The 24,871-nt window shown below is 31.5% G+C and overlaps 2 protein-coding genes and 1 long non-coding RNA gene across 8 annotated transcripts in view; 1 reads left to right on the top strand and 2 right to left on the bottom strand.

The window, feature by feature from the left end:
- Positions 1-382: 382 nt before the first annotated feature.
- On the bottom strand, positions 383-9,737 carry LOC143255659 (uncharacterized). Of its 5 annotated transcripts, XM_076511683.1 has the most exons (7): positions 9,591-9,734; positions 9,311-9,446; positions 7,370-7,600; positions 5,460-5,840; positions 4,083-4,187; positions 1,988-2,284; positions 383-1,350 (listed from the first exon to the last, which is right to left on the bottom strand). In XM_076511683.1, exons 2-7 carry the CDS (start codon positions 9,341-9,343, stop codon positions 1,081-1,083), a joined length of 1,317 nt encoding a protein of 438 aa, XP_076367798.1. In that variant the 5' UTR covers positions 9,344-9,446; positions 9,591-9,734; the 3' UTR covers positions 383-1,080. The 5 variants fall into 5 exon arrangements, with proteins under 5 accessions (XP_076367798.1, XP_076367799.1, XP_076367802.1 ...); XM_076511684.1 differs by lacking the exon at positions 9,311-9,446 and having other exon boundaries at positions 9,591-9,737; XM_076511687.1 differs by having other exon boundaries at positions 5,679-5,840; positions 9,311-9,700.
- Positions 9,738-20,282: 10,545 nt separating this feature from the next.
- The window catches only part of LOC143255657 (putative fatty acyl-CoA reductase CG5065), a 128,409-nt gene continuing 123,820 nt past the window's right edge, over positions 20,283-24,871 (top strand). For both annotated transcript variants that reach the window (XM_076511660.1, XM_076511679.1), the window contains exon 1: positions 20,283-20,313. The gene's annotated coding sequence lies outside the window, so the exon portion shown is untranslated. The remainder of the gene's footprint in view (positions 20,314-24,871) is intronic.
- Positions 20,328-24,871, bottom strand: part of LOC143255658 (uncharacterized) — a 29,422-nt gene continuing 24,878 nt past the window's right edge. The window contains exon 4 of the long non-coding RNA XR_013030783.1: positions 20,328-20,955. This is a non-coding gene — a long non-coding RNA (uncharacterized LOC143255658). The remainder of the gene's footprint in view (positions 20,956-24,871) is intronic.

The raw sequence follows: 24,871 nt of genomic DNA, 5'->3' as shown, positions 1-24,871 counted from the left end.
TAATGATGTTTACATGTACAAAGTGGAAAGATTCTCCATGTTACCTGTAATTCTAGCAATAAAATCCTTTTAGTGAGAGAAAAGATAGTGATTAATACTAATATTAGTCTGTAAAAATAAAAGTGGAATTTATTAAGCATGTTTAACTGTGTAGAAAAACAAGTACTTCTATAAAATATGTATAATCATAATGTGGCACATTTTAAGTGTTTTATAATGAATGTCATAAGAAACTGAAAGCTAGTATCTCAAAACGATCCTAATAATTCCTTAAAATAACTATTTTCCTCAATTTTACACCCATCCCTTAAAACCAACGACACAATAATTTGTCAAATATTTAGTGCACTAATACTTGCAATATCAAATAATGGTCAAATTCTTACTAAGATAAAAAATCCACTTTATTAATACAAACATAAGATGCAATACCAACAATATCAAGTGTGAGTCAATGTTTTGCTGTGTTAAGACTTGATGTTTTAATAGTGCTAGCAACATTAAATGTCAGTCAAAAAACAAACAAACAAACAAAACATTGCATTAAACTCACTAATATAAAGTATTAGTTACACCTCTGTTGTGAAAATACTTGCAATATCAAATGTTGGCAAGGTTTGTATTGTGTCTCTATCAGTGATATGATACTTGAAAGTTAAACATAATATTAAATAAAATCTTAATTTTTACCATGTTGACAAACGAACATTATGTAATAGGGAAGCAGGTGTACAAAATCAATTGAGTAAGGCAGTCATTTAAAATATAATGATAATAACCAATCAACAAGATCAAACTCACTGGAGATAAATGATGTTTTTTCACATCTCACAGAAAAAAACTGAATGTCACAAATGAAATAAATTACATTAAAATATTACAATTTTGGTTTGGTGAACTGCACATAAAAAATCTTCTTACAATTAGCAATAAATGTTTCAAGCAGAAATGCAGTAACATTTTGCTTTCTATAAAGTGGCCTATTTGAATTTAGCTCACTGGCTAACAAATTTCAGTTGTAGTAGCTACAGGTAATAATAAAGGACATTACACAGTCTAATAACTTCATCTGTTGATTTCTCACTCAGCTACTTGCAAGTTTTGGCATTGCTCAAAATGATCTAAAAATTGTACATGTCTATGTGATGGAAAAGTTCTTAAACATCCTGGACACTCAACTACATCTCCAACCTCACCACTGATCCATTGAGAATAAACTTTACTATTTGTTTCTTCCATGTTATTGATTTTAGTTGAATTATTCTTTCTCGGAGAAGCAACAGCATCAACTTCAAGATCACTTGTTTCCATTAAAGCTTTAAGGTTTGTACATATTTCAGTGTTTTCATGCTGTAACAAAGTAAGCAAGCAGTTGAAGTACTCAATTACATTCTCCTTAGCATTTCTTTTAACATTTAATAGAAAATTTCTGACATAAAAATAATAAGTATTTAAAGCTATCTTTTTCAAAATAAAAAGAAATATAGATTTGATTTTAATGTACACAAATGAAAATGAACAATGTTCCTTCATAAATTTCTCTTTGTACATATAGATGTACCAGTATCAGCATTTACACTTGCCATATATTTTAATTAAAACTTGATACAAAGTAGCTAAACAAGATTAAGTACATTATGGACTGCATCTGCTCGGAGTGGTGAATTGTACAACATTTCACTGCAGTTTTCTTGCACTGAATACTAAAGTCTTAGCAGAGAGACCAAATGTTACATGTTTTTCATTTCTAAGCTGTAGGCTCCACAGTGCCTCAGCAGCGAGCTTGAAGGCTTATAATAATAAAAACAAGGTTTCAAATTATGCTGTAGGCACATACAGTCCATAAAAGCTTCACATCTAGTACAATGATTTAACCCAAGTCTCTACTGAAACGAGAAGTCAATTATCGATTTGTAAAGATGAAAAACAAAAGCACATTCAAATATATATAACATTTATTATGTTTGAATTTAAACTAATAACATACTGATTCTGGAACATAAGCATTATGGGCCACATTGTTGCAATGTGTCTGGTTGATCATAGTTTCACCATTTACTCGTTGTTTTTGAGGTATTTTTATTTCCTTTTGGTGGTACTCATGTTGATGACTAGATGATACCACAAAAGCAGGAGAGGTATGTGAAGACTTCCACTGATAAAGTTGTCCAAGTTCCACTGGTTGTTCATAGCCATTAAGATAAATATTTGATTCATCTTGACTCTCAATATTGTACTGACAAGCTCTTTCAATTTGTTGAATTCTTTGTCTATAGTTTTGATTCTAATGTAAAACAAATAATTATTGTAGTGTGTCAATTTTACAGAAATTAATTTGGATCAAAATAAAATATGGTTATTTACAAAAGGATTAGTATTTTCTCCCACAAGTTGGCAAAAGAAAATAATTAATAAAGAGGAGAAAAAACAAAGTGTACAAGGTTTGTAGCATTTTGTTGTTTGTATACAAAAGGACATGGCATGCATAGATGAACACGTTTGTTTTGTTTTTTCTGTGATGTCTTATGGAATATCTTGTTTTTCACTAAAACTGCTTTTCTGCATTAAATTTGTAATATTAAACATAAAGCCAAACCAGACAGAAATTCAAGGGAGATTATGAAACGTTAAATTAGAAAAAAAATATTTAATTACTCTTCCATCCTTTGTTCTGTCTCACTATCTAAATATCACTTAATGTAGATAGTATTAGCCATATTTTTGTTAGTGAGTTACTTTATAAACCACTCAAAAACATGAAAAACTAAACTTTAAAAGCACACTACCTTGATTAACAGAATCAAATAAAATATATATATGATATATAAATGATAAAAATATTTGCTTAAAAGGATACAAAGAAAATGTCACCAAGAGATTGTTATGGTGCCAAAATGGTTTGTATGCATTACTTATAGTATGAGAGAAAGGAATTAGATAAGTCTGCAGTATTGGAAGTTACTTTTACATTGCTTGCATGATTATAATTTTGCCATTTTATCTGACATGGCACCTAGATGACATCTTACTTTATGAATATTAATTAAAAACTTATTGAATCAAAAAATACATTACAAGAAATATTATAAGACATACAACACTAATAAAAACATGAGCACTAATAAAATATTTTTTCTAACTGTGAAACCAAATTTTATATACCCAGCACAGATATTGACTGATCTTGTAAATATAATTATTTAACATTATATTTGATAAAACTTTTATAAATGTTGTATTTTTTTCTAATCCTAGATAGGAATTTACAGGAAAATAATTAAAAAAAACTACACATTATCTTGTCTGAAAATCTGCAAAACATTCATAGTAATACAGATCTTAGTCAAAATCAAGTTTGCTTTAACATTCCCCTCAAATATCAGGTTTTAGTTTCAACTCAGACCAAATTTCACTTTTCATATTTTCAGAACTTAGAATTTCAGTCTTTGTAGACCAAAAATGTATTATTCAATGTTATAATCTTGATCAGTAGATGGTACTCATAACGAGAAAGATCTTAATGAATTTTAGTAGAAAGATGCAGCAAGAAAAATACGGAATATCCTGAATTTCTAATAATCCATAAGTTTTACGACACAACAGATGACCAAATATTCTACACAGCAATGCATTCTTTTACCAAGGAGTCAGACTTGTAAATGAAAATTTGGTCTACGAACCTAGAAAATACCAGTGGTAAATATACTGTGCCTGTTATAAACAGGGCCCATGTTAGCTAGTGCTTTATGTGGAAATTAAGGCTGCACACTTAACACTGAAGTTTCCAAATATCTGGGACTTCTGAAAATTTGGCATTCTATTCATAATGCTGGGCCTTGGTATAAAAGATTAAGTTCTCATGTCAAACCAAATTTTTAATGTCAACTACAATAAATAGAGCAAACTTTGAGAAATTAGTCAGTGGTGAAATGTAAAGAAGTTTTGTTTGATCAAATCAAGGTAAAATAAGTACTACAAATAAAAAGTATATATTTTCTATGCAGTAAAAGCATAGTAGTGAAAGAATTATATGCCACATTAAACAGTAAAGATAGTTTTACTGTGCTGAGAAAAATGTTTACCTTAGCACCTGCAGTATTTAATTTCTCTGTTAGATGAATCATTTTCATTTTTACTTCTTCTTTTTCTCGTTTTTCAGCTTCCCAATCTTCTCTGTAAGCTCTTACCTAAAAGAAAAAACAAACCATAGAAAATACAGGGTTTTACCTTATGTTAATAATAACTTCTAATCAGATGAAGTTATGTACCTAGAGTAAAACTAATAATAAACCTGGCCATCAGTCAAACTAATAAAATACTCCTCTTCTCATGCATCTACTTATAAAGATAAGAATGTATTTTTCACCAGTTCAGTTTCCTCACTGCTAATGGTAATTTCACTGTAAATCTAATAATATCTCAAGGTGCAGGCAGCTTAGTAGCTTTAAATTAGTCTTAAATACAAAAGCAACATGACTAACCACACAAAAACAAAAATACTTCCATTTTAAAAAATTTCAATTATTTTTCATTTATAGCTAGCTTTTCAACATCATTTATGGACACATTTACAGTAATATAAATAAGGGAAAAGTCAGTGCCCAGGGCTCAAATGTCACTTTAACATACTGTAAGATGGTTTTATGGGTTAAGTTAGCATTTGCTTAAACCAACCAACAAAAACAGACTCAGTGGATGGAACACCAATGTAAGACCAAGAAGAGAAGAAAAGAAACAGATAAGAGTGACAAGATAAATACAAATCAAATACATTATTTCAAAAATACATTTCAAAAGTGTTAGTGTCTGGAATAAAAAATAAAATTACTGAAACTACAAGACAAAACTAAAAAGTGTAAATTATTCTACACATTGATCTGGAATGGGTAGAAATAAAATCATGTCAAGCCAAATTTAAATGGAAATAACAAATGGGTAGCTTGAGAAACATTGTCTGTTAAGAGAACAAAGGGCAATACAGAGTAGCTTCTGCAATTAGACCTTCTGTCAAATTTGAAAACACACAAAGAAAGCAACTTGGGCAATTTTAACTGATTCCTATAGGAACTAAAATTTTATAATATTTTCCTTTTGAAGTATGCTAATTATAAAAGGGTAAAGTAAAAGTAAATATCACCATAAATGGGAAACCAATTCTCTGATAATGTTAAGTATTTAATGGATTTAATTTTATTAAAGTTAACTAATTTGCACTCATAAAAAGAAAGTCCAGAAAGAAGGGTTAATTTATAAAATGGAAGTAACAACATTACTGCTTGATCTGTTGTCAAAAGTTCATGAAACATATATGCAACCTTATGGTTAAAAATATGTACATTACATGTTTAATACCAATACAAATTTTCTTATTCATACTCTTATATGTAACAATATACTATTACATCAATAGTACATTTTATTTATAATAAACCAAGGAAAAAATATTTCCAAGTACTTACCTGCATATCTAGAACTTCTTGATGTTCTTTTCTTTCATTGTTAACAATATCTAGTTGATGAACTAAAGCCTCAAAGTTTTTACGCATTTCTTGTTGTTCTTTCTGTAGTTGACAGTTATCTCTAACCACCTTTTCATAATTTTGTTTTAAATCAAAATATTCTGCTTCTTTAGATAAAAAAGAATCACTATGTCTACAGGATCCACGAGTGGTACCTACATGACTAGTAGTTTGTTCAGTCACAGCCCTTTTTAACAGATAGTCTTTGGGATTCAAAGAGTTAGCATTTTTATGTAGTTCTTGAAAGCTGGCAAGAAGCTGTTGAAGATAAACTTGTCTCTCCTGGTTATATTTCTGCCATTTTTTATTTACTTCAGTTATCTGATAACAAGAATAAATAATTTTCAGATTCTTAATCTGAAGATCAGTTTGGAGAAGGTGACCAACTAGTTAATTATACAAATCCTTATACTGTTCCATCTATTTGTCACAGAACTATGCTACATTTTTACTTGAAGAATCTTTTTTTGTGTTAATCTTCTTTACTTGATTAACAAATTACTATAAAAATATTTTAGTACACAATGACTCATCCATTTTTTACTTGGTTATATCCTAGTAGAGAAATATCATATACTGTTGTTCAATTTTGATCAAGCTTCACAGTGTAATGCTCTGCAGGGGGTAATACAACCAACTTGTATAAAAAAATTAATATCATGCAAGAAAACACAATGACATGAAATAATGTTAAACTTATATTTTATTTATAAAATATGAACACTCCACACTATGCTGAAAGTATAATATTAAAAACACATTTCAATTAAAGATCATAGCATCTATTGTCGTGCTTTGAGTTAAAACTATGAACAAGTTCAAACTAATTTTCATTACATCTTTAGACCATTTATGCAAATATGCACAAATCAATCTAAATTACTTTCACTCAATGAACAATAAATGTGCTGCAACGTAAACTCGTTTTGAAAAGAGTAAATGAAAGCAGCTGTGGACACATTTGTAACAAAGTAACTTGGAAAATATCTAGTTTCTAAAAATCTTTGTGCATTGACTTCCTTTTTTATTTTAAAGTTACTACTGCAAGAGTAAATTTTCCACAAAATCAAATTCAGCTGACATCTACACTACTTTGATCATCAGCAGTGCTGCACTTGAAAAATATTCATATTTGTCAGTTACTAGCTAACCATAATGTTCATGCAGTATTTTAAAGATGGGTAGGGAAAATTTTTCCACCAAAAAGTAGAAATTACTTAAAATTTAGCCTGTATTACCACCAGCCTTGTCACTTTGGTACAAAGCTACAGAATACAGTTCAAATAATTATCTAATATGGCAATATTTATCAATTACTACTCACTTTTAGCACTTGAACAGATATCTGTATGTTCGTGGATAAGGGATAAGTTAATTCAATAGATTAAGTGTTGGCTCAAGGAAAGGAAGCAATGGGGTTGTAACAAATATAAAAATTCCTAAGCATAATTATGGAACAAAATCAGTTTGAATAAATTTTGGATTAATTAGTATTTCTATATTACAGAGGAAAAATAAAGTGTTAAATTTAAGGATACAACAGTAGCCAGTGATGCATTTTTCCTTCAGAACATAAAATCTGCATTTTTTGTTCCTCTACTACTTTTGAGCAATACAACAAATTAATATTCATATTCACAAATAAAATCAGTACAAGCATAGGGTTGCATAACAAGATGTCCCAGGTTGTAATTTTAGTTTATGATAAAAATAAGGGGCATTAGCATTAGTTAATCTTTGTTTGGCTAGATAAATAAAGATAGGTTTGATCATACATATATAATCACCAGTGTTAAATATCTCTAAAATAATGCCTTATCAATTTCTGAATCTTAGAAAATAATACCCACCTCTTTGATAACTTTTTGTAGTCTACTACACTCAGCTACAGAAACTTTAAGCTTCTGCTTAATGTCTGAACAACATTCACGTTCCACTAACATTTGGGAAAGTTCATGTTTTGCAGACATTGCTTGTTTAGTATCTGAACATTCCATCTTTTGTTTGACAAGAGAACAATGTTCAGAAGCTTGTGATATCCGAGGCAGTTCTTGCTGTATTGTTGTCTCTCCGATAGCATTCTGTAAAGTAATATGGTAATTTCTTGAGCACTAAAATAAACAAGCTAACTCCTATACTGCAATAAATACATCTGTGAACTTAAACTACAAATTATGTACCATAGAACCAAAACTATATGACCAGCTGTTTAATCATGCATATGTGGATAATTTGAGTGGTAATTAGAAGATAAACCTTTTAGCTATGTTCAATATGAAGGGACACAAAAATGATATAATCACACAAGAAAGAAAGATTTACCCATGAAAATTATTATAACAACATATTCAACATTAAACTCTGGACTTAATGCTCTATGATTCCAGCATGTTAAAACAAGGCTTAAAGCTTAGATTGGTGTAAATAAGATTGATAGGTAAGGCATGATGGTCAGTTAACTTTTGTTGCTTTTTAGACTAGATTTGAAGCTCAGGATTATACAACTCTAGTTTGTTATACAGGGCTTGAGGTTCAGACTTGCACAACTCTGAGTTGACCAATCTTTGAACTGCACATTAAATTTGTCTTGTTAGACCAATTTTAAGAACCTCAAACTTTTAAATGTGAAACAATGAAAAACTAAAAGGCATGTAAGAGCGTCACTTCATTAATAATTTTCCACACTTGTTTCGTGACATTGTTCCAAGAGGTACCTTGCGCTGTACTACCACAAAATAATTTACGTAAGGAGATAAAAGCTAAATAATTTATAGCTTCTACAGCGAAACCTATTCACACCTCCTCACGTTCTGTAAATAATACCGGATATCATAAAGAAAAAAAAAGGGGATTTCCCTTCAACAAAGGTTTCACTTGTTACGTCATAGCCGTGTCTAAACTTTGGAAGACAATTATCGCATCCACGGGTAAAAATCATGGCTAAAATACATAAACTGTATTTGCCATACTTGGTAAGACAGGTATAAAGTGACTTTCTAATGTTATTACCACTCAAAAGACTGAACAGTAATTTTAAGAATGAAGTGTTGCTAATAGTAAAACTACCAGCAACATGGTAAGAAACAATTTTATACAAATTTCTGTAACTAAAACAGATCTTCCTAATGCTCCTTGAGATAATTTTACATACACTATAACCATAACTAAAAAAGAGACGATAAAAAACAACTAAAATTTCATAGATGAAGTCGCTATATGGCTCTCACCCCACCCGTCTGAAAATCAAGCATCACAAATTGCAAAGTTATTATTTACCAGTTCTGTACATACAATGCATATGAATATATATATATATATATATATATATATATATATATATATAATCGTGAATTAGAAGTTAGTATGTAACACGGTATCAATTTGAAATCCCAAAAAATATTAAAAAACGAGTGCGAAATACAGATGTGAAGAATTTCAAATAAGAAAATTTGGAGTGTTCGGTCTCATAAATGGCATCGTGCATCAAAAATATAAACGATACCGAAACAGCTTTTAAAATCTAGACTTGACATGCTGGAAAAAAAGAAAAGAAAAAGTAATCTATTTCAGGATGTCAACATTTAAAATACAAATGTTTCTTACCCTTCTATCTCTAGGCAAAATTAAAAAAAAAAAAATCCAGCCCTTCATACACGACTGTACGACACAATAATATTTAAACTTTTTTCTTGTACATTAAACTACGTAATACCACTTTATTCAGTTTACTTCATCAGGCTGTAAAAAATAAAATTAAATCACATGTAATTCTAATACTGTGTCTTCCTTACCTGACTCTCTCGGTGCATGATTTGTGGTGTCATCGTTAAGAATTAAAAATATACATACGAAGGGTATATACCGTAGGGTCGCGTGTAAACTATAGTCGCCTTATGTAGTCTGTAAAGAATCTTCTGAAACTTACTTCTGGAAGTTTCGATAAAGGATTTATATATTATTTTCAACGTAAAACTATAAATAATAAAACAAACTGCTAGAAAAATTATAATAAAAGACTAAGAACCTCCGTATGACGATTAGCTACTACTCATTATGATACTCACGCAATACCTTTATAAATAAATCACCAACTTTTTCCTGAACCTTATAAGTTGTATAACCTCGTTCTTGCGCAGTACTGTTTCGCTACCACGAAACTTCTCGGATGACTCAACGGACTGTACGAGTTTCGTAAACATTTGAAAGGGGAAGCTAACAAATAGTTCGAGAGTCCTTTCTCGACTAAGCTCGAGCCTTACCGCGTTGTCCTGACCAATCACTATTCGTTTTCTGTTGGTGTGACATTATCAGATAAGAAGAGAAACAACAAAAAATAAAGCGTTATCATGTCAAAATGAACAAGCTTAACAGTAACACAGTGATATTGAACGACCGTTGAATTTTCTTGTGTATACACTTTGAACAATACAAAAGAACTTAAATCAAAACTAGAACTGCAAATCATTTAAAGATAAACAAATGAAACGTTCTAAAAATTTGCCTAACCCAACTCACGTTATGGCTTATACATTTTTCAGAATTAAGTCTTCAAACTAAATTATTATTGAACACTAAAAAAAAAAAAAAAAGATTGAAGTTGAGCACAAAACTACACAAGGGGTTATACCACATCACAGGTATCGAAAACCGGTTTCTAGCATTATAAGTCCGCAGATATACTACTGGTTGATCCTTAGAAAGAGTAATAAGTGTGTGTGTTTTCTTATAGCAAAGTCACATCGGGCTATCGGTCGTGTCCATCGAGGGGAATCAAACACCTGATTTTAGCGTTTTAAATTCGTAGACTTATCGCGGTACTAGTAGGGAACCGAAAGAGCAACCATAACTAAATAAAAATAAATAGAAAATTCGTTCGTTAACCTCCATCAAAAAAAATAATTATGGGCTGTTTAGACATTGAAAGTCACGTGCTTGGTACAAAATTAAATATATATTAACGGTTTGTCTAGCACATAAATTTTATTGAAAACGTGATGCTACGTAATCTAAACCAGATTTTATTTTAGTTATTTTGACTTATATTGTTATAGTACGCTATCGACTGAATCCGATTTTCTGTCATTTATTTCATATAAATAGTATTTTAAAGAAGTATTTTATGTATTTTTGAAAATGAAAGTTCTATTCTTTATCTTCAAGTACGAAAGATATTGGCCCGGCATGGCCAAGCGCGTTAAGGCGTACGACTCGTAATCCGAGGGTTGCGGGTTCGCATCCCCGTCGCACCAAACACGCTCGCCCTTTCAGCCGTGGGGGCGTTATAATGTCACGGTCAATCGCACTATTCGTTGGTAAAAGAGTAGCCCAAGAGTTGGCGGTGGGTGGTGATGACTAGCTGCCTTACCTCCAGTCTTGCACTGCAAAATTAGGGACGGCTAGCACAGATAGTCCTCGAGTAGCTTTGTGCGAAATTCAAAAACAAACAAACGAAAGATATTGGACGATTTTATTATTTAATGTGCTTCCAAAATACGAAACTCTATTTGAAACAGATACAAATATACAAACATTGAGACTTTGAAGCTATTTATATGTTTTCCCACATTATAATACTGTTCATAAAAAAACAACTAAAAGGACAACGTATCGACTTATTCAGAACTCTGATGAAAATAAGTTAACATAAAAACGAGTAAGAAACGTAAATACGGTACATAAGTAATACACATTCTTGAGTCGAATCTGCGGAAAATGTCAGTTTTAGCAGAAGTATTAGGTAGAGTTCGGTTTTGTTACAAAAACTTTCATTGTTAACCATTTTACAGAAACGTTAAATACAAATTCTAGATATGGCAAACTAAAAATATGAGCCGATCAGTATTCAGAAACTTTTACAAGTAGCACCTTATTAATTATGCACAACTACTGCTGAATGTGGAGAAAACATGTTATATGAAACAAAAATTATATATTTATAGATGCAGTTACCTGTTATAATTTATCTCAGACGAGTGTCCGAGTTATGTTACGTACACTACGTATTAAGATTTCAAATAGCCAGAAATTTTAATTTTAATTTGGAAGTTAATGAAATGTCCATATGTATTAAATTTATGATATTTGCCAACAAGATTGATATACATTATTTTCTTTCTTAACAAAAAATATTTTTTTTAAATATATGAGCAATAACAAAGTTTATAATAACGGTTATTACAATTAATTATTTATATTCATAAATTTTACAATCTCGCAAACAATATTCAGTCTACAATCTTGTCTGGAACTAAATATTTTTATTTTTATTAACGGTCTAAGTCCACGAGGCGCAAATTACTTTTATATTGATACACAGGCACACTTCAATTGACAGGAATGCTAGCTATCTCTATTTTTCACATGTGAGTTTTTGCTTTTCTGCTGAAGTTATGCGATGACTTTATAGAAACACTAACACCTGAAGTTAGTTCTTGGAAGTTAAACTTTCGTAATATTCGAAATCCATAAACTTTCGCGGTGAAATATCTGTAGTTTTCCTATTAATAAATATTTATCACAGTTTTAACCTCCGATACAAATTGAGCGCCCTAACCTGGCTATGTCGGTTTTTCGAAGGAGTAAATAAGCTAACTTCTAACTTGTGATTATTACGGAGAGTGGACATTGAATTATTTCCACCAGATAATTTTTAAAAGTGTGTTAACAAAAGACGAACAGTACAACACCAGTTTCAAAAGTGGGGGCCCGGCATAGCTAGGTGGGTTAAGGCGTTCGACTCGTAATCTGAGGGTCGCAGCTTCGAATCCTTGTCGCACCTAACATGCTCGCCCTTTCTGCCGTTGAGGTGTTATAATGTGACGGTCAATCCCACCATTCGTTGGTAAAAGTGTAGCCCAAGAGATGGCGGTGGGTGGTGATGACTACCTGCATTCCCTGTAGTCTCACACTGCTAAATTAGGAACGGTTAGCGCAGATAACCCTTGTGTAGCTTTGCGCGAAATTCAAAAACAAATCAAAAGTGGGGTATTATTTCAATGCAAATAAAAACAGTTTTCACTAAACTTCATTCAAAATTATCAGAAGAACACAGAGTGATACAAAAAATTCTGCTAGACATGATAAAACAATGGAAAGAAAAACAAACAGAAAGTTAAAAGATCAAGAAGAAAGAAACGAAAAAATTAGAAAAAGAAATAGAATATTGAAAAAAATACTGTGTCTGTTTTTCTTACAGTAAAGCCACATCAGGCTATCTGCTAAGCCTACCGAGGGGAATAGAACCCTTGAGTTTAGCGTTGGAAGAAATACTGAGGAAAGATTTCAATAAAAGAAAAAGCTCACCAAGAAAGCAATAGAAAAATGAGAGAAAAATCAAAAATAAATTTGCAAACAAATAAAACCAGAAAAAAGACAGAATATTAAAAAATGTAATAGAAATAAGAGAGAAATTAAAATAAAGTGACATATTATTTAAGGAAGAATTAGAAATAAAATTAAACCTGATTGAAGACAATATTGATGAAGCTATTAGAAAAATGAAAATCACCTAGATTCAACAATAATTAAGAAATGCAAAAAGACAATTGGCAAGTTAGTAGTGAAGTAAGAAAAAAATAATTAAAATGGAAAGGAACACTGGTAACAGAACAAAGTATATGAAAGACGAATTTTTAAACACAAGCCAGACATTTATATAACCTGCTCAAGAATGTCAGCTGAAACCAAAAATCCATCCATCTTGTTGCCAATTTAAAAAGATCAGCTTTGAGAACATTAAGTAACCGTTCAGCTGAGAGTAAAAGAACTATTAAACAGTAATAGCTGCCTTATCCAAAAGGTTCAAATTTTTGTTCTATAAAAATTATGTACAGAAAAGATTCAAAATTAAATATGGAGGAAGGATTAAACCTTAGATGAACTTACAAAAGATTTAAAAAGGTTTGACCAGTTATCTTACTTGGATATTACATTTCAAATAATAGATTCATTGACACCTAGCCAATTTAGTGAAGCTATAACAAACAAAGATATTGAAATAAGTTAGGAGCAATGAAAGAAAACTCTGGAATTAGTTATGGAACTATAATTCATCAATATTACAGATAAACAACTAGGAAACTACTTCAAAGTTATGAGATTTTCAGATCGAGTAATACTGAAACATCACCTCCCTCTACAAGGAGTGAAAGAATTGATCAGGTAACTAGTTATTCAGAATGGGAGAAATAAATCATAAGACAATAGATGTTTCAAGTGTAGCGTAAAAGAACATATTGCCAGGGACAGCAAGCAAATGCCTGCATAGATTAATAGCCCATTCCAAGGAACGCTAGAGAGAAGCAAAAGTTTTAAGCATGAAGAAATTGGCCATTACATACGAGATGTAAGAAATCAACAGTTGTTATCAAGATAAAAAGGCAGAGACAACCAGACAAAAAGAACAACACGTAGCTGAAGAAACATAAATAACAGAAATTTATGAGACTTATGAGATGAAATTGATATTGGATTACTCCATTTATCCCAAATATTCATTATTTGAGAAAACAAACGTCTACGAATTCATTGAAGTACTGATGAAAAAGCTTGCAGTACATTGATTGCCACTCGTTCTATAGCTATATTCATTCAACCTGATTTGTTAAAGAAAGATAGAACATTGTCTCTAGAGATGAAGAAAGAAGAGGGATCAATGTTAACATTAAGTGGGCATAATGTTTCATCAAAAAGGGAAGTTGGAAGCAACTTCAACTGTAGGAAGCTTTTCTGTACTTCATGGTATATGCGTAATTACTATTGAGAAAATGTTCATACTTGGAGTTGATTTCATGTTCAAACATAAATGTGATGTTAAAACATATTCAAATAGTTTTACAGTTTATGAGCAGGAAATTCTAGTGCACTTATATAGAAATTACGACATCAGAGGTTGTTCAAGTGGAAACAGAGACAGTGATCATTGTATCACGAATAAATGAAATATTTATACCAGGAGATATTAGCAACAATTCTTTATCTAGTGAATAGAGCATGGTGACACTAAACACTTCAGCATGTACTGAGGAATTCGTGAGTTCTCGTTGTTGTGAAAGAATAAAGTTGTCATACATGATTTTATGAATGGTATTTACCACGTACATCCTGATAAAACTGGATTTCATCGAGATGTCATGTTATGGTTGGATTTTTCTCATGAAAAAGAAAGACCATCTTTAAGTTCAAGTGGGTGTTCAATGGATAAGCAATCCAAGCCAAAGATAATCCAACATGATTGTCTTTAAAAAGTAGGCCCGGCATGGCCAAGCGTGTTAAGGCGTGCGACTCGTAATCTTAGGGTTGCGGGTTCACATCCCCGTCGTGCCAAACATGCTCGTCCTTTCAGCCGTGGGGGCGTTATAATGGTACAGTCAATCCCACTATTCGTTGGTAAAAGAGTAGCCCAAGAGTTGGCGGTGGGTGGTGATGACTAGCTGCCTTCCCTCTAGTCTTACACTGCTAAATTAGGGACGGCTAGCACAGATAGCCCTCGAGTAGCTTTGTGCGAAATTCCAAAACAAACAAACAAACTTTAAAAAGTATGTTTTTAAGAATGACCCACTGAGTATCTACAGAGAAGAACCTGACAGTGGAATCTCAATCTGTAGTGGACTCTGGAGTTGACAGTTAAGTGTAATTTTTGTATTTAGGTTGTTCAGAGGACATCATAATTCAGGGAGGAGATAATTTTATTAGCTATATATTTATTTTGTAACTTATAAGTTAGCTGAAGGGAACTGTGGATTTTAACGAAGACGTTAGGAGAGGGTTAATAAGATAGGCCGAGAACACCTAGTAACTTCTGAGGAAGAAAGTGTATAGTTATGACAAGACAGAAAGTTGTTTCTAGTGGATAGAGTGAAATAGTCAGTGCATTTGGATCTGTATTCGCTATCGCGCTTACTGAGTTTCTTTTCGTAAGAAAAGTTAATCCTAATGTTATTAAAGAAGTTTGAACATTAATTGTAACGTAAGCGTATAAAATTTACGACGGCATAAAAGTGTTCATGCATTGTAGAAATGTTAAAAGAAAGATATAAACTAATTTGTTGTTGTTACATGGACTAGACATTGAATTATTTTCACCGAATAGTGTTAAAAATCTCGCTAACGAAAGAATAACGTTACAAATAAATTAGGTACGATCAACAATTGGATAAATTACAAAATAAGAAATCCGATCACTTGAGCGATTTGGTGGATTTGTTTCTTATAATTAACTACACTTATACTGGGCAAATCTATTACATTTTAAGACAATAGTTGTCAGCAGATAAATAAGTATCACAAAGTTATGAAATGAAATAAATGTAAATCAGCATACTAGTCATGCTATTTTTTTATAATCAATAATAAACATCTTAAATTGAGTATAAAAGTTTTCATTTACTGTTTATTGTTTTCTGGTTAAGACCTCTTATTGAAACACAAAATATTTATTGTGGTTATTGACTATCAATCTCTAAATCTGGCATACGGTGCTACTGTTAGTGGAAAAAATATGCAGTAAATTATAGATAAACTATTAGAAGAAAGATATAACCACAGAAAAAAATATACTGACAAAATACACAAACCATAATTTAGAAACTTTTAGGTTACAAAAAAATAAGAAACATTTATCCTAAAAACAGAAATTTAACGCGTTACTTTTTATGTTAAAAATGTTCAAGAGAAAACTCAATAGTAACATATGAAGTATTATCATTATTAAGTTTATGCGAGACTTTGGCTTACATAAAAACAGATTGTAGATAACTTGAGTTAATTAGTAAAAACAAATTATGTACATTAATGAAATAATTTATAGAACGTCAAACTAAACTTAATGCTGGCCTATAACACCGTGACATGAGTAGTATATATAACTTTAAAAACACTTAGAACTGTAGCATAACCAAAGGTCACACCTGTAATTTGGTATAGTATATTTATAAGAGCAGTGATAAATTGAGTGAAAAATGCAATTATAATCACTAAACATGTTTTATACATGTGAGTTTTATGCAGGATGTTTTTTGTTTTTTTGATAATTTCAAATTGCAATAAACAAATTCGTCATGAGTTTGTTTTCCTTTTAACAAAATCACATTGGGATATCTGCTGTGTCCATCGAGGAGAATATAACCTTTGATCTTAGAACAGTAAATCCGAAGACTTACCGTTGTCTCAGCGTTGGACCAAATTCGTCACATTTTTATTGGGAATAACAATGTGCTTATTTTTTAATGTGAGACAAATACATTCCTATTTTTGCTCTCGCTCTTTGAGGAAAATTGCCTTAAGTGAAATTAATTAACTCATCGAAAACTTTTGCTAGATTTATTATGCATCACATTATTTGCTTTGTTGCTTAAGTAGGAATCGAACCCCATATTTTAATGTTATAAGCACTGTAACTTACTGCTGAGTTACATGGAGAAGACGATTATACATTACAATCTGTAATTATAGTATGTAATTGTGACCTGCTGGATGTACAATGTAAGAAATAGTAATTAGAATGTATGTTATGGGTTAGCGGTAAGTTTACAGACTTACAACGCTACAACCTATTGTTCGATTCCCACCAGTGAAGACGTATAGCTTTGCGCTAAAACAAACAAACGTTTGACCTGTCGTAACATAATGGTTATGAGTGCTCGACTTGCAAACTGCAGGTTGTTAGATCGAAACTATCACCGAAGATTCTTGTCCTAGGGACTTCAAAATGTAGCCAATCCCATTTCATGTTGAAAAAGAGTTGCCCAACAGTTAGCAATGGTGGTGATGACTAACTGCCTTCCCTTCATTCTATCATTTCAAAATAAGAAACGGCCATACAGGTAATTTTAGAGCAGTTTTGAGCGACAGTCAACAAACAAAGAAAATCTGTGTCATAGCTCAACAGTCACTTATTAAATGTAATAAATATAGCAACATTTTCGTGGAAAATGAAACCGGAACCCTCAGTCCACCATACATTTAGTGGCACAATTACCAGATTGTAAGAAAATAGTTTTCTATGTGTTAGTATAATTTTGTGTTTGCATCACTGTACATAAACAAACTTTACCGTATAAGAATTATATATACTTAATTTTTCATCTTACATGCACGTGAAAAGTGATATTCCTCACTAAAATGTAACCAATCGAAACCCATATCAACTTACCGTAGCGTTGGTGTTGAGCAATAAAGAAAAAACCTGAGTACAATTAAGCTATATTATTAAAAATGCATATGATACTTATACAGATATGTATTGGTATTTGTTGAATAATAAAAGCCTGAATGAAAATAAGCTGCAGTATTACAACTGAGTATGCATTGCTTTATTTATCTTACAGATATAGCCGGAAAGCCAGTGATCAAATATCATACGATATTTCTAACGTTATTACTAAGCAATACAGCCAGTACTGTAATATTAGTAAGTATTTACTTTAACGAAACCACACTTTTTATATCTTTGTCATATTGTATTAGAACGGACATTACATTATGTTACACACCACATTATATATACGTTACAGTACAGTACAGGCCGACATATAAATATACAAACCAACTGCAGGACATTTTAGTTTAAGAAATACTACAATCGATCTAGAAAGGTTGGCGTCTTAATCTGTCTTAACCAGATCTCAGGTTATTACGTGCGTGTGTGTGTTATAATAAAGTTGTTAGTCAATGTATAGATATGGTCAATGCAGTTTTCGTATTACTCTTCAGAGGTGACATCACGATTAACTATTTTAACTTTTGGAGAAAAAACAACTTACAAAATGGCATACACTTTATTGATATATTGTATTATTTGTTTGATTGAAGTTTTAAACCTTCCTCTGTGTTCGCCATCAGGCTAATTCGACAGAAGAATATGTTTATTAAATTTGATCTTACATAAATGCTATATTTTCCATGTACTTGATATACATTCCAGGGCAATAATCCATAGGAAACTTACGTAGAATATTTTAAAATTAGAAAAAGTACTTTTTATTTAAAATATAAAGAATAAAGTCAGAATAAAATAAACTGTGCAAAATATATATACCTATAAAAACTACACGTATACAGTGTTATTTAGAACTATGCTGACTGGCAAATACACTGTAATTTAGAAATGGCGAGATAAGGAATGAGATGTGTAAATATCATTGTGGTCATTATAGGTCATGCCATTCAGCAGTTTTATTTCTATCAGCATCAAATACCAAAAGTTTCAAAAGCAAGTCTGTATATAACAACAAATGAGATATTTTAAACTAAAAATTACCAAAATCTTTCTTCAAAAATAAACCTATAGACGTCAGTGCCTTTTTTTAATAGATAATTGTGCCCTGTGCAGAAGCTCAAAATCTAACAACAACAAAAGTTTGAGGTGAATGTCAGATTTTTGCATCTGCAGATCACTTCATTTTCAAATAGTCTTCAATGTGTAAATAAAATATTAACGTAAAACTACTTGCACTGTGTAGAATGTGAGCATAGTGTTGCAACTAGTAGTCCAAGTAATGGCACAGTGTTCATTTAAAGAGTCATATAACGTGGTTTTAGTGTGAAAAAATACAGAATACCTACAGTATGATCCAATGCAGCGCCTACAGATAAATATGCGATAAGTCTGTTGAAATGGGTATTGGAAAACAGCCTTCATCACGTACAAGATGGATTATGAAAAATAAAAGGGAAGAAGCAGTGTGCTTAGGACATGAAAGTCCTACAAAGGAGATTTTTAAACCGGAAAATACGCTGCTCGACTATTTTCATGAAGCATGATCGTCAGATAGTGCACGACCAGACGTGGAGGACATTGACTGTGAAAACATGGTGAGGCTTCAAGTTCGTTCTGTTATGATGCACTCGACCTCAATGGACGCTATGCTAAATGACTGACTACCACGTAAAAGTTACAAATATTAAACTGTGAAGACAATCCTATATTAATATATGTAGAAGATTAATTCTCAGCAATCAAGTAAAAAAAAATCAAAAGTAAGGACTGCGTTACAGATAGCAGATCAAAAGTAAGAACTGCTTTACAGATAGCAGATCCAAATCTCTGATTAATGATATTTTCTAATAAACAAAAACAAAAAAAAACTGCACAAATGAAAAGAATTCCCAGGACACAGGCTTAAATGTGGGATGCGAAATGTATCCTTAGTTATGGAGATGACTGAGGAACTAGAAGTCTCATTGCGGTGGGTATACACCGTCTATCAGTCTTAAACTTCGTTCGCCAGTCTTATATGAAGAAATTCATAATAATTATAATAAAATAATCACAATTAAATAATAAAACAATAAAAAAATGAAAATTATGATAGCGAGATGTTGGTGTTCAACCACACATCATTTTATAACTATATCATGCTTCACTGCCTGTATACAGTTGTGAGAAAATGACTGCTCTTCAAAGTAAAGAAAAATAATGGAAAAAATAAGGTATTGCCACTTGGAGGTAAGTAAGATTATCTTACATATCTAAAAGAGGTTGTAGCTTATTTCATTTTTCTTTTTTATTTATTTTAGAAATATATGAACACGTTTGTCTAAGAAATAACGGACTTTATACTTTGTATGTATGGACTGTTACATCTCAAGTGGAGCTTACTTGGTGGTTTTAAAAGCGTGATAGTAATCATCATGTGATATGGCGTTACTAACCAGTCATCTCATGGTTCAAGGTGACATAGACAAAGTTGCAGAAATAAGTTTTCGTATAAAATAACACGACTTTAAAAACTTAAATACTGTATTAAATGAGAATAGTGTGTCATAAGATCTTCAGTTCCAAGTAAATACAAAGGTACGTACTTATATTTAAAGGGTTATAATATCAGTGGATAAACTTTGAAAAAGATATATAGGTTATAAGTTTATTAAACCGTATTTAGTGGACTTCCTCAAATGGGTTTATAAATGAAAAATATAGACTTTCAGTTATTTAGTTGTTGTTTCAATTAATTCTTCTCTCTTCCCTCTCTTGATTTACGACTTGATGTCATCTTTACTTTAATAATTCATTATGTTCTTCTATCAGTTGTCTTTGTAATTAATATACATTTTCTTTTTTATTTCTTCAATAATGTAACATTTACTGACGTCTCCAGGTTACTGAAATATGTATTATGGTAACAAAAATGTATTTGTCTAATTGTTGTTAACAGTTCAGATAGGAACAACTATCGTGACGTTGTCTGGCATATTCTGATAGTTAAGATATTTGATTTACACCACTATGCGAATCTCGAATTCGGATCCTGTAGCAAAAAATTTTCGTCTTTTTAGCCGTATTGGCGTCATAATGTGACCAGAAATTCCACTTTTCTTTGGTAAAACGAACAGCCCAAAATACGGTAATGGGCGGTATTGACAAGATGCCTTCCTTCTAGTCTATAATTTCTAAAGTTGGAACACAGATAGCCTTCGAGTAGTTTTGCACAAAATTCTAAAAACAAACAATGATGTTGATAAGAGAAAGCAAAACAAAACGTGATAATGTAATAAAAATGTATTGTAACTTTTTTATTCGTTAACAGAGAAAGATATCACAAATTCTTAGTTGATACCTATAGATATAGAAATGTTACAACAAGACACCCTTGTAGTTAGGGCAGAAATAACCTCTCACATCCACGAAGTGACACGAGAGGACCATACGTTGTTATGACGTCATGTAAGTGGATAATGTTGCTGTAGTAATATAATACTACATCAGTTTGTTTCAATTTATATTTATAGTTTTAATTTACATATATTCAATTATATTACATATTTCGTACAAAGATGGATTATATTAATATAATAATATTACTAACATTCTATAGGCAGATTGTGTTACGAATGGTAGTGTTTGTGGAGGTGGAAGGTGTTACTCAGGTTTTATTGGTAGTTGGTGTTTCTATAGGAGGGCAGTGACACCATAAATTTGTAAATTTGCATACAGATTTCAATTTGTCTCAAATAATGTTTATAATTTTGAATTAAATATTTAACTGTATTAGCTGTGTTTTATACAGGTGGTTTGTGTTTGCATTCAGACTGCATAACGAAATTACAATAGGGAGATGTACTGCTTGGAAAATTGTATTATTAAGGTTAATGCTGCTAGGGAGGATGGTGTTTTTATAAATGGATAGTCCTTTAGGATGATGAGCAAATTGTAGGGTGTCCTAATGTGTCTCAACATGTGATTACATCATCAACATTGTAGTCTAGATTTAATTATGTACCCCAAAAACATTATTTTAAAATTCAACTATTTTAGCACAGCGTACCGCATGCCACATTTACTACACATATTTTCTTCATTTATCCTGTATTTGAACAAACCAAATAGTATAGTATATATAGTCAATAACGTACCTTATATACTTTTACAATTATCTGTCCTAATTTGAAATACTGATACAAAAATTAATAGCTAATGGATTTAATAAAGAGGCTCTAAATAAAATTATTAAATTAATCTGTAAGAAATACAAGAGCGTATTAAATAAATATCAAAAAATAAAAATTAGAGAAATTTTACTTACAATTTCTAATAACTTGCCTCTACTTTATGCGGATATACACTATGCTGCATTAAGAGACTTGTTTAGAGCATGATAGTCACAGCAGATTTGGTGAAAGGGTGGTTGTTGGGAGCTATACTAGTACGTATGGACAGCTGGATGGGACGCTTCATGCTGATATAGTTCGTTTGCTGTGCTGTCAATTAGTGCATTTCTACCATATTGGGGGCTGGAATGCTAACATCAAGAGGTAAGGTTTCATCATACTTACCTCCAAACAGCAGTTACATTATTTCCTCATTATTATTCTTTTAATTTTTATTTTTTATTTCAATTAATTCCTTACCTGAAAGAGCAGGCAGTGAAGGTTGATACAGATGTAGGACAATGTGGGCTTGAGCACCCACATCTCTAATTATATATCTATTGCTACTCTTTATTTCTTATATGAGACTGGAGAATGGAGGTTAAGACTGGTAGACGATGTATCCCAACCGCAATGTGAGTCCTACTTCCTTAGTCACCTCCAAAACCAAAGGTGTATTTGATTTTGAATTTCGAACCAAGCTACACGAGAGCTATCTGCGCTAGCCGTCCCAACTTAGCAGTGTAAGACTAGAGGGAAGGAAGCTAGTCATCACCACCCACCGCCAACTCTTGAGTTATCTTTCACCAATGAATAGTGGGATTGATCGTCACATTATAATGCCCCCATGGCTGAAAGAGCAAGCATATTTGGTGCGACAGGGATTCGAACCCGCGACCATCAGAGTACGAGTCGAACGCCTTAACTCATCTGGCCATGCCGGGCCAAAACCTAAGGTACATTTTATAATCTCATATTGTAGCTTGTCCCCTGGGATCTTTTTAGTTGATTCAGCGTTTTTTGTTTAATTTGTTTTTGAGTTATAACAAACTAATATATATATTCAAATGAACGAAAACAAACTCCAACAAAATTTAAATTAAAGATGCTGCACAAATTGAAAGGATTCTTCCCAGGGTACAGGCTATAATGTGGGATATAAAATGTGCCCTAAATTTTGGAGATGACTGTGGAAGTAGGACCCATATTATATATGATTATTTACCTTTGTTCGACAGTCTCATATAAAAAATTAATAAAAATAAAATAATCGAAAGAAAGAAAAGTTACGAGAGCGAAATTTGGATGCTCAAGGAAGGTTACTGCTGTCTGAAGAATAATAATAAGAAAATAAATAAATGATATAAAATACTACTATTTGGGGATGAGTAAGATAAACTTACCTATTAAAGGTGGCATATCAGCTCCCGTTATGTTAGTAAACCACCAATTAGTAGCACAGTCGTAATCTGAGGGTCGCGGGTTCAAATCTCCGTCACACCAAAGATGCTCGCCCTTTCAGCCGTGGGAGGATGTTATATTTGATGGTCAATCCCACTATTCGTTAGTAAAAGAGTAGCCCAAGAGTGGGCGGTGGGTGGTGATGACTAGCTACCTTCCCTCTAGTCTTACACTGCTAAATTAGGAACGGCTAGCGCAGATAGCCTTAATGTAGCTTTGCGCGAAATTAAAAAAAACAACAAAAAACAAACCATTTGAAAACCAACCAGGGGAATAAGATATATTACAGTTAAGTTTCAAAATGTTTTTGTTTTGTTTATTTCGAATTAAGCACAAAACTACAAAATGGGTTATCTGCGCTCTGCCCACCACGGGTATCGAAACGCGGTTTTTAGCGGAGTGAGTCCTCAGATATACCGCTGTGCGACTGGGGAACGTTTCAAAATATATTTCATCAGTATTGTTTTAAATTTATTTTAGAATATTTTGCTTACTACATTTTTATGGAAATTGCATATTTAGATCTTTTTTATGCATTTTATGTAAGAGTTTATGTTTTATAATTTCCAATATCTGTATTTAAAGTATCAATAAATACTCAGAAGGTAAATTATTACTTCATCTGCAATTGAATTAGTTAAAAAATACTTATAAGTGTATAATAGTGGTTCCCCCGCTAGGACAGCGGTATGTTCTCCTCGGTGGGCTGAGCAGATAACCTCATGTGGCTTTGCTATAAGAAAAACACACACGGTATAATAGTGGACTAACTGAAAATTCGTATTTGTAAAGAAGCATTGGCTTTTAGTTTTTGCAAGGAAAAATATTATTTTTTTATAAATTTATAAATACTTTTAGAAATCTACAAGTCATTGAAGACTTTACGTTTAAAAGTATTTATCAAATATGAAGTTTTAATGTGCGATTTATCTTTTTCAAAGCTTTATAAATCAATTACATTTACTCGATATATTTTATAACGTCTAAAAGTAAGTGTTTTGCATGATCACTTCAAATATCAAACTATGAAAATGCTAGAATAGAAAAATATTATCTATATTACTACAAAAATCAAAGAAATAAACGTATTTTAATTTATTTTATGTTGTCCCTCATTTTCTTACTTTTATAAAAAAATAGTGATACAGCAATCATTATTCCAATTCAAGCACCAGAATTATTTAAATATAATGTAGAAAATGTAGAAATTCTCTTGTTGAAGTTTATTGTTTCTTCATTAACAATTTCTAACAGAGTTACATTAATAGAAGTAAAAGTATAAATCCTGAAATACTTTAATTCTATAGAATTCATTAAATTGTTTTTAGCTTGAAATATATGCAAGTTTATACGTATATGTAATGGATTTGGAGTTTGACTCAAATATTCAGTATTACACTCAGTACAAGTTAAAAGATAAACTACATTATTTATTTTGCAAAATGAACTTTTGTGAATAATAGAATGAGAAGTGCTTAGAGCAGGACATGTGAAACACCGTTTGCTTTTACATTTTATAACAT

Source organism: Tachypleus tridentatus, chromosome 7 (genome assembly GCF_004210375.1).
Source record: "Tachypleus tridentatus isolate NWPU-2018 chromosome 7, ASM421037v1, whole genome shotgun sequence".
Classification (NCBI taxonomy): Eukaryota; Metazoa; Arthropoda; class Merostomata; order Xiphosura; family Limulidae; genus Tachypleus; species Tachypleus tridentatus.
Note: the sequence above shows the minus strand (reverse complement) of the source record. Positions and strands in the feature narration are given on the sequence as shown.